The sequence below is a fragment of the Euleptes europaea genome, chromosome 18 (genome assembly GCF_029931775.1).
Source record: "Euleptes europaea isolate rEulEur1 chromosome 18, rEulEur1.hap1, whole genome shotgun sequence".
In the NCBI taxonomy this organism is placed as follows: domain Eukaryota; kingdom Metazoa; phylum Chordata; class Lepidosauria; order Squamata; family Sphaerodactylidae; genus Euleptes; species Euleptes europaea.
In genome coordinates, this window is record NC_079329.1 from 35,600,482 (window position 1) to 35,611,019 (window position 10,538).

The following is a 10,538-nucleotide window of genomic DNA, read 5'->3' on the forward strand; positions in this document are numbered from 1 at the left end:
ATTTTCATGGAAACGATAACAGCCTCCGTGATGATTCTTGTTTCTGGACTTAATTAATGAACGAGACTAAAATCTGACCTTCTCTAAAATCCGTAGGTCAGTCGCAATTTGCAAATGCTGACCATCCAACTCTTTGTCCTTGTGCATCTATAAAATTCATGGGCCATCCAGGATTTGCTATCAAGCCTTTACTCTGAGCAACGACGCTCTCTGCCATACCACGTTCCCCCTCCCAGGGCTCCCGTCTCCTTGACACTAATTTGGTTATGCCGGATGAACAACCTCAATAAAGTGTCCTTTCAATACAGTTATTAAACGACTACCTGGTGGGAGATAACTCGATCGGCTCCCTCACCGCCGGCGTTGCCAGAGCTTCCATCAGGCCTTTGGAAAGGTCTTCTCAATTACTCCACGGCGGAAGGCCGTGCACACATGATAGAGAAATGGCCTCAATTTATATATACCCTGCAGGAGAGTCCCCGATGATATCAGCCCAAAGTACTTGGCGCTAATTGCATTGGGTCCATTAGCAGGCCCTAATGTCTTCGCCAAGCGGGGCTATAAAATCCACTTGCCCGGTCCTGCAGAGCAAGAGCGCTGGATGCAGAGCAGCATTTCCCCGGCCATGAGCACCACCAGCTTGTCGGCTGTGGCGGAAAGCTACCAGATGTTCAACCCCAGGGCCTACTTGCAAAACAACTACATGCCACCTCGCGCCAACTTTGCCAGCGAGGACTTTGTGGTGCCTTGGAAGCTCCGTCGCCTGGCAGATGCCTTTGCCACAGGTAGGGACAGACCTGTATACTTGGCTATTGCAGGCCAGGAGACGCTTGATTTTCGGACGCGCTTGAAAAATCTTTGGATTATTTCCCATTTACTTGATGGTGTTATGGTCGATTTAAGGTAAACTTCCAGGATACTGAAGAAAAGCACTTCGCAAGGCAGCTCAGCTCCTGGGAAAGCTAAAAATCTTGCAAAGCGCAGCTGTTAGATCAAAACAGAGCTTGCAAGACGTCTGCTCCTTTTATACATTGATAAAACTTCTGAAGGTGCTGGAGCGGGCAGAACTTGATTAGCTGTACACTTTGCAAAAAAGCTCAGCTGCAATCCTGAGGGGGGAGGGGGTGAATCTTCACAGGAGCCGGCGTGACCCCGCGCCACCAGAGGTGCCACTTTATCATGGGATAAAGCGGCAAACACCCCAGCGCAGGGGCAAACAACGTCCAATGCCCGGGAACTATGGAGCTTCACCGGCCCCCACTGCCAGCACAGCCGGACTGGGGACTAAATTCTGAAAGAGAAAGGCCATGTGGGGTAGGCATTGCCAGGGGCGGAGCTGCCTTTGGGCAGCTTCCTAACCCCATTCACCTTGGGAACAAGCCTTTGAGCAGCAGTGGGGCTGCGTCACCTTTTTTGGTGGTGCAGCCTTGCTGTTTTCAGTGGGGAATTTCCCCCTATTTTCCCTTTTTAAATTTTAGGTAAAGGTAGTCCCCTGTGCAAGCACCGGGTCATTCCTGACCCATGGGGTGACGTCACACCCCAATGTTTTCTAGGCAGACTTTGTTTATGGGGTGGTTTGCCATTGCCTTCCCCAATCCTCTACACTTTACCCCCAACAAACTGGGTACTCATTTTACTGACCTCGGAAGGATGGAAGGCTGAGTCAACCTTCAGCCGGCTACCTGAAACCAACTTCCGTTGGGATCGAACTCAGATAGTGAGCAGAGCTTTTGACTGCAGTACTGCAGCTTAACACTCTGCGCCACGGGGCAGAGTGGTACCCTTAACTACCCTTTTTCCCCCTCCATGATGGCCGGGAAGCCTCAGATGAGGCTTCCAACCACCATGGATGTACCCACCCACCCTTTAGGAATGGGCTGCCCAACTTGCACCAAGTGTTGTGTTATTTGGGTTGGTTGTTATATATGAAAGCTGTTACATGGTCTAGGGGTTTTGAGTTTTGCTTTGGACACAGAGGCCTGTTTTCTTTGCAGATTTCAATAAGCTGGGCAGAGCTGGTATCCAGTAATCCCTTCAGCTTTTTAGGAAGCAGGAAAAAACGGCAGATTCCTATAATCACCAACAGTTGACCAAATTACTCTCCAACACCAACCAAAACACACAACTGCTGAAAATGTTGAGCCCAGAGGGAAAGTGGGTTAGTCCTTATATGAACAAAACTTGGGATGCGTTTAGATCAGAGTCCCCAAACCTTTTGAGCCTGTGGGCGCATTTGGAATTTAGACACGGCACGGTGGGCGCAGCAACAAAACGGCTGCCACAGGAGACGGAGCCAGCCAGCAAATCGCTGCCACAGCTTAACTTCAGTAACGCAGCACAGATCCTTGTGCAGTGCAGATTGGTGGCCACCATGGCACCCACGGGCACCACATTGGGGACCCCTGGTGTAGATGATGCACTTGCTAAAGAGATGATCAAAGCCACATTGGCCACTTACTGGAGGTGGGGGGCAATAAACACAGTCTCATTCTAGATCATTAGGGTTGCCAACCTCTAGGTATTAGCTGGAGATATCCCACTATTACAACTGATCTCCAGCTGGTAGAGATAAGTTCCCATGGAGAAAATGGCTGCTTTGGCAATTGGACTCTATGGCATTGAAGTCCCTCCCCTCCCCAAACCCCGCCCTCCTCCGGCTCCACCCCCAAAACCTCCCAATGAGAGACCTGGCAACCCTAGAGATCATCAGCTTCCAGCTGGAGAACCCCTTTCACTGACAGCTAAATTTGATAAAGGGGAGTTTGCTAGATTACCATTTTACAAATCCTTTAGAACACCAAGTAGTATCGTGTCTTTCCCAGCCTTGCCATGTTTCAAGAGGTTTTGTCTTCCTTGCAGAGTCACCAGGGGAAGGAGTAAAATCTGGGAGTGAAAGGAAGCTCTCAGCTTTTTTCAGTATGGTGTGTTGGAGAGTATTTCCCATTGTTTTTCCCCCCATTGTTTTTTTTTTCCATTTCCCCACTGGTTTTGCTCCTGTGTCCCTCTAGCCACACCCAAGCCAAAGAGCATACCCAGGCTGTACTCCCTAACATGCTTCTCACCACAGTTCAACCCCACCCCACCAAGTTTCAATCCTTTATTTGCCAGGCTTTGAGGCTCAGGAGACCTGGTAACTGGAACTATCTCCCGGAGGAGGCGGAATCCCATTTTTCAGTTCCAGAAGCACAGTCCCGTTCCCCTGCCTGGCTTCCACACAGGGTTTTGCTTTGTGTGGAGTCTCAAATGATAGCTAGAGCATCCACCCAACATAGGGTTGCCAACCTCCAGGTGGTGGCTAGAGATCTCCCACTATTACAACTGATCTCCAGGCAATATAAATCAGTTCCCCTGGAGAAAATCGTTGCATTGGCAATTGGACTCTATGGCATTGAAGTCCCTCCCCTCCCCCAAACCCCGCCCTCCTCAGACTCCTCCCCCAAAATCTCCAGGTATTTCCCAACCCGGAGCTGGCAACTCTAACCCAACATCATCCTACAGACATCTCCATTTTCTCCAAGGGAACTGGCCGCTGTAGTCTGGAGATCAGTTGTAATCCCAGGAGATCTCCAGCCACCACCTGCAGGTTAGCTAGGTAAACAAGCACTAGTACTATCAAAGCTAGCTGAGAGAAAAAATAGTACTGAACAAATAATTATGCAAACAAGAATACTTTAGTGACGAGTGAAAAGTGTAGACATAACAAAACATAAATTAAACGAGAAAATGCAGCCTTGAGTGGAGCAGCTCTACAAGCGCATTTGAGAAGAACTCATTTTCTCTGAGAAAATTTTCTTTGTACTAAGAAGCATTGTCTCTCGAAATAGAACGGTTTGCTGACGAAGCCGCCAGAGCAGCGGTGAAAACGTCAAGTTAATCCGGACTGCGTTTCTACCATCTTCCACCGTTACTTTTGTTAACAAATATCTTAAAGACTGTAATATACCGGGAGTCCTGCGGGACCAATAAGACAGCACTGAAGAGCCGTATGGTTATCCCGTTTGGGAGCTTTGCTTGTATAAATTGTATTGTGGTTTGCTGCTTGTTATTGTACTTGTTTAATTTATGTTTTGTGATGTCTACACTTTTCACTCGTCACTAAAGTATTCGTGTTGGCATAATTATTTGTTCAGTACTATTTTTTTCTCTCAACCACCTGTAGGTTGGCAGCCCTATTCCCACACCATCAAATAGCAACACACGTTTTTAAACAAACTTTTATAGTCCTCATGCAAATTTTCCCAATGGGCACATCTGAGTACTTTTCTCTCTTTCTCCCCTCTTCCTCTAGGGGAAATCTGTGGGCGTACTCTGATTGACATTGGGACAGGCCCCACCATCTACCAGCTCCTCAGCGCCTGCGATTTCTTTGAGGAGATTGTGGCCACGGACTACCTGGAAGTGAACCGGGATGTGATCCGCAGTTGGGTACACGGTGAAGAACCTGGTGCCTTTGACTGGTCCCCCTACATCCAGCATGTCTGTAAGATTGAGGGCAAAGGGTAAGAAAGAAAAGGAACCCGCTCCAGGGACTCGGGTTGGGCATATTGCTGAATGCCAGGCAGGGTTGCCAACCTCCAGGTACTCAGCAAACTAGAAACAGCACTTTACAAAGCTAGACACAATGATTATAAAGTAGTGGTATTTAATAACATATCCACCACTGATAGTATGTAGGCAAAAACATGTGTTGTTAATTATTGCCTTAAAAGTAACGCCAAAGAGAGGACTATGCCTTGTTACAAACAAATAACAGTATTATAGGTAAGTCCATGAAAGGGGGTGCCAACCTCCCTTTCTTCCACAGATATGCTTCTTGAGAGTAGCAATTCAGTAGTGCAGTTGTTCTCAACAGAAGCCCGATGATCTTTCTGTTTCAGCGATTAACGCCTTCTTCAGGGACCAACGCTGGCTGTTATTAACATTCTCTGCGTTGGCTGGAGAGCTCCTGCTTTTGCAACTGATCTCCAGCCAATAGAGATCAGTTCACCTGGAGAAAATGGCTGCTTTGACAATTGGACTCTATGACATTGAAGACCCTCCCCAAGCCCCACCCTCCTCAGGCTCTGCCCCAAAAATCTCCAGGTATTTCCCAACCTGGAGCTGGAAACCCTATAGCCACCTTTGAAAAGGTCCCCCTTACTTATTACAGTAGCTGGCGTGCCAGCATTGGGAAAAGGCAGCAGGCTCCAGCAAGGAGAAGCACAACACCCAAATATGCGCCAGCAACAAAATGGCAGTCACAAAATGGCTGCCGCAGGAGGCGGAGCCAGCTACAAAATGATTGCCACAAATGAACTTCAGTAACACAGGGTAGGTCCTTGTGCTGTGGGGCAGCTGCCACCAAAGCAGCATTTCAAAAAATCTGCACAGCCAATCAAATCATTAATAATCAGAACCCCTGCTGGGCAAAAGCCCCACCCGGCCCCACCCAATTCCTAAGAACACTTGGCGGGTGCCAGAAAAGGTGTCGGCAGGCACTGTGGCTCCCACCGGCACCATGCTGGGGACCCCTGAGGTTAAATCTCTCAAGTAACAGGCCTTGGGGAAATCCTTTCTCTGACTTCAGACCCTGGAGATCTGTTCCCACTCCTTGCAGTCCAACTAGGGTTGCCAACTCCAGGTGGTACCTGGAGATCTCACAGAATTACAACTGATCTCCAGACAGCAGAGATCAGTTCCTCTGGAGAAAATGGCTGCTTTGGAGGGTGGCAGCTGTGGCATTAAAACCTGCCTTCCCTAGCTTTACTTCCCCCCCCCCTCAATCTCCAGGAAACCCCCAACATGGAGTTGGCAACCCTAAGTCCAACTCAGTATAAAACAGATTTATATGTCATAGTATATTCATATTCATCACCGGCCAGTCACAGTTTTCTCCGAACTCTCTCAGCCCCGTCTGCCTCATAAACTGTTGTAGGGAGAGGAAGGGAAGGAGATTGTAAACTGATTTTATTCTCCTTCAAAGGTAGAGAAAGTCGGCACATAAAAACCAACCCTTCTTCTTCTTCTTAATCCCATTAGATGTTATCATGCCCTGTGGAGAAGCAGAGAACAAGTCTTTGCCTTCTTCAGTGGGACAGTCCTTCAAGTAGACAACGGCCATTTATGCATGGGAGGTTTTGCCTTGGATTTGCCACTCTCAAAACTCTGCACGGGGGCTTATTTTTTTTTTTTTAAGATTTTATTTATATAATTGAAGGGGTACAGGAAAAAAACGGGAGGGGTAAAACGTTATAAGTATAAAAACAATACAATATTAAAAAATAAGCTCAGTTGTATATTGTGAGACATTTTCTATACAAAAAAAATTATTACAAGGTGTCATTCAATTATTCTACTTATATTGATATTCTATTGTATGAAAGTCTAGAGTTTACTTAACAGTTATTTAAAACAAGTTAAATAGTACATAGCCAGCATATTTCATTCAGTTAGCTGCAATTCATATAGGTATAGAATGACGCCCACTTATCGTCAAATTGCTCTGTAGATTCACTGGATTTTAAGTTTATCTCGAAAGTCATCTTGGCCATACTGGCATATGGGGGGCTTATTTTTGAGTTCTGGCCAAAGAGAACAATCATGTCTCTTTAGTCTTCTTCTGACTGAACATGCCCAGTTCTTCCAACCTTTCCTCTTAGGTTTTCTAGAGACTGGGGAGGCAGACATGTAGATTTTCCACTTTGCTACTAAAAAGCCTAACGCCCGCCTGTGTCCCTGCCTTATATTTTGTTCTTGGCTGCTGTAGGGAGTCCTGGAAGGAGAAAGAGCAGAAGCTGAAGAAGAAACTGAAGATCTTCCCCATCGATGTCCACCAACCCAACCCGCTGGGTTCTTTGCTCACCCAACCCGCCGATGCCTTGGTTTCCTCTTTCTGCCTGGAGGCCGTGAGCCCGGATCGACAGAGCTTCGACAGGGCCCTGCAGAACGTCACCACCCTCCTCAAGCCCAGCGGCCACTTCCTCATGATCGGGGCTTTGGAAGAGTCCTTCTACTTGGCCGGAGAAGCCAAGCTGCGGGTGGTGCCGGTACGCGAGGGGGATGTCCAGGAAGCCTTCACCAAGAGCGGCTACCACATCCGCAGCTTCCGCTCCTACACCATGCCGCCGAGCCTGAAGATTGGTGTGGATGACGTCCAGGGCATCTTCTTCATCCATGCGCAGAAGTCCACCTGATTCCAAGCTGCCTGGCATCTCACTTCGCTTGCCGTCCCCCCCAATCGCATCGCATTGTATGTTGCTAGGAATTCAGTTTGCGTGGCGTTCTCGTCTCCTGTACTATTGCTGTGATGACTCGCACAAAACTGACAACACTGGCAATTTTTATCGATTCACTCTTCCCTCCACAGACTCCCCCTTAGGTCAGTCCTCAGGGTTCCCTCTCCCTAGGGTTTCCAATCTCCCAGTGGTGGAGAAAATAGACACCACTGTACTAGTATCGGGAGATTAGGAAATCAGTACAGGAGCGAACAACACTTATAGGTGCAAAAACTATTTATATGCTACTGTGTCTAATATAATACGCACTCATAAATACACAAAATGAACCATTCATACAATTGTGTCAAACATACAGAACCATCTCTAGGATGGTGGTGAATAGAAACAGTTCAATTCAAAGGTGCAATCTCTCTCAAAGTATGCACATCAATCTTCTGTATTCACCTCATGCAGGTAAGTAAGCAGATGTAACAGATATTAATTCAGGAGGAATAACTTCATGGAGGATACGGCCGTTTCAAATGCCATGGCTACATTTGTGAATGTTACCCTTCGTGGGAACTAACCTGTATCCAGCACTTTGTAATTTATTATCAAGATGTGCAATATAAGAGGGAAATGCTTGAAGGACTGATGAAGAATTCAATCGCAAAGAATTTGAAACGGCCGTATTCTCCATGAAGTTATTCCTCCTGAATTAATATCTGTTACATCTGCTTACTTACCTGCATGAGGTGAATACAGAAGATTGATGTGCATACTTTGAGAGAGATTGCACCTTTGAATTGAACTGTTTCTATTCACCACCATCCTAGAGATGGTTCTGTATGTTTGACACAATTGTATGAATGGTTCATTTTGTGTATTTATGAGTGCGTATTATATTAGACACAGTAGCATATAAATAGTTTTTGCACCTATAAGTGTTGTTCGCTCCTGTACTGATTTCCTAACCTCCCAGTGGTGGCTGGAGATCTCCCCCCATTACAACTGATCCCCAGGCGACAGAGATCAGTTCCCCTGGAGAAAATAGCTGCTTTGGAAGATGGACTCTGTGGCATTATAGAAGTCCCTCCCCTCCCCAAACCCCGCCCTCCTCAGGCTCCACCCCCAAACCGCCAGGTATTTCCCAACCCGGAGCTGGCAACCCTACCTCTCCCCCATGAGCAGCATTTCATCGAGATCATGGAAGGGGGGAGGGCAGGAAAGCTCCATTCTACCGCTGGAAATTTTTGTCTGGATCCAACCCGTACTCTGAACTGTTAATTTGGAAAAATAAAAGTCAGTTCTGCGAGCTTGAACCAATTCTGCTTCAGGCAGTCATAGGGAGGAGGAGGAAACAACGCCCAGCCCCACTACCATTTTGGTCCCTGGAATCGCCAGGCTCTCAGGAAGGGAAAACATCTCAGCAGTAGATCACCTGCTTTGCATGCAAGTGGTTCCAGGTTCGAATCCGTGGCCTCTCCAGTTAGGAAAAAAAATCACAGATTACAAGGTTGGGAATAATCGTTGCCCGAGACTTTAGTGAGCTGCTGCCAAGCAGTACAGAAAGTACTTGGCTAGATGGTCAGTGGTCTTGTGCAGTATAAGACAATTTCGTATTGCTGAGCCAGTCAGAGGTCTGACTCACTAAAGCAGTTTCATTTACACTCAAGCACTGATCCATCTCCCATTCTCACCAAGCGTTGCCCATCTCTTTTCAGACTTGTTTCTGTAGTCATGAGGGCTAGAAACTTGCTTTTTAATATTCAAATTAAACCATCAAGTGCTGGATTCTGATATTACATTCTGCGTGAGCACAACTTGCAAAATAATCGTAAAATACCCACAGCATTCGGGTGGAGCAACGGCCATTCCAAATTCAACGGCAGACTAGCGGCTGGATTTTCCACCCTTCTCATCCTAGAAGAAAGAGGCTGAGGCTTTCAGGCCTCAAAATGAACATATTGGGAATGGGAGGGGGAAGAAATCTTTCTATTTCATTTGGATTCTGCTGTTCCTCCAAAGAGCTCAGGCCAAAGTACAACAACTCTGTGAGGTAGGCTTGACCGAAAATGGTAGAGAGTGAGGGAGCCTGGCCCATAGTCATCCAGCAGACTCCAATAGTATAGAGGAGATTTGAACCTGGGTCTGCCAGATCGAGGGCCCCCCGTGGTGCAGAGTACTGCAGTACTGCAGTCCAAGCTCTGCTCACGACCTGAGTTCGATCCCAATGGAAGTTGGTTTCAAGTAGCCGGCTCAGGGTTGACTCAGCATTCCACCCTTCTGAGGTCAGAAAACCAGCTTGCTTTGGGGTAAACTGTAGATGACTGGGGAAAGCAATGGCAAACCACCCTGATAACAATGCCTGCCTAGTAAACTTCGGGATGTGATGTCACCCCATGGGTCAGGAATGACCCGGTGCTTGCACAGGGGACTACCTTTACCTTTTACTGCCAGATTATTATAACCACTGAATCGCACTAGGACCAAGAAATGTAAAACATTGTTGGAAGCCGCTTTAGGACATTGGGGTAGAAAAGGGGATAAAGGTGAATGAAGAAAAAAGTCTTTTGATTGCCCCAGTGGTTCAAAATCCTGATTTTGCTCAAGAAGACCTTGGAAAGGGGGAGTTTTCCAAGCTAAGAACAAGCAGGAGTCCTTCTGCTTTCTCTCTTGGTTGCCTGGCTTTCCAAACCCAGAGGCTCTCCTGTAGGCTTGCTGTACAGCCATAAAGCCTTGAAATACAATTTCAGACCTTGAAATACAATTCCGGCACCCCCATGCATTACAACCCATAGGCTACCCTACAGCAGGGCTGGCCCAAGCCTATATGTAACTATAGGCTTGGCGATCATCTATGGCACCAAGATTCCAGGGGCACCAAATGACATGGAAATGAATCTCTGGCCATTTATGCTTGGTAACTAGCAGCGTGTTCCAGGCTGAAGTGCCCCGCATATTTTTAAAAAGTTTTTCACGCTGAACCGTCATTCAGGAAGTGATTGCGAAGCCCGTGCATACCTGCTTCGCATTTCTTAAGAGCCACTTTAATGCGACTGTGTTTGCTCTGCCCCCACCTATGCAAACGGCGGTTGCTAATGGAGCAGGCGAGGGGTGTGTGGCATTTCTCCCTTTGCGTCGGGACCATGAATAGGCATTTTAAAGGTCGCATTTTAAAAAAGAGCTTTGAGCAAGCATCAAAATTGACCCTGCATAAATGGCCTCTATGTTTATTTTGACATTTTTCATTTTGAACACGGAATAAATAAAGCTAAATGTTTATTCTTATTTTTCTATCAAATGTGTGCTTGGGAGCGGCATCCAACTTACGGTTCACCC

At 47.0% G+C, this 10,538-nt stretch overlaps 1 protein-coding gene across 1 annotated transcript; it reads left to right on the top strand.

The window, feature by feature from the left end:
- Nucleotides 1-625: 625 nt before the first annotated feature.
- On the top strand, nt 626-7,172 carry PNMT (phenylethanolamine N-methyltransferase). Its single transcript, XM_056863889.1, has 3 exons — nt 626-785; nt 4,289-4,499; nt 6,746-7,172. The coding sequence occupies exons 1-3, from the start codon at nt 626-628 to the stop codon at nt 7,170-7,172; spliced, it is 798 nt and encodes a 265-aa protein (XP_056719867.1).
- The last annotated feature ends 3,366 nt before the right edge of the window (nt 7,173-10,538 follow it).

What these genes read in the sequence shown, in the direction of transcription:
- PNMT (XM_056863889.1), top strand. Translation starts at nt 626, where the DNA reads ATGAGCACCACCAGCTTGTCGGCTGTGGCGGAAAGCTACCAGATGTTC. An exon ending in GGCAGATGCCTTTGCCACAG is followed by an intron (nt 786 to 4,288) that starts GTAGGGACAGAC and finishes CTCTTCCTCTAG; the next exon opens with GGGAAATCTGTGGGCGTACT. An exon ending in TGTAAGATTGAGGGCAAAGG is followed by an intron (nt 4,500 to 6,745) that starts GTAAGAAAGAAA and finishes TGGCTGCTGTAG; the next exon opens with GGAGTCCTGGAAGGAGAAAG.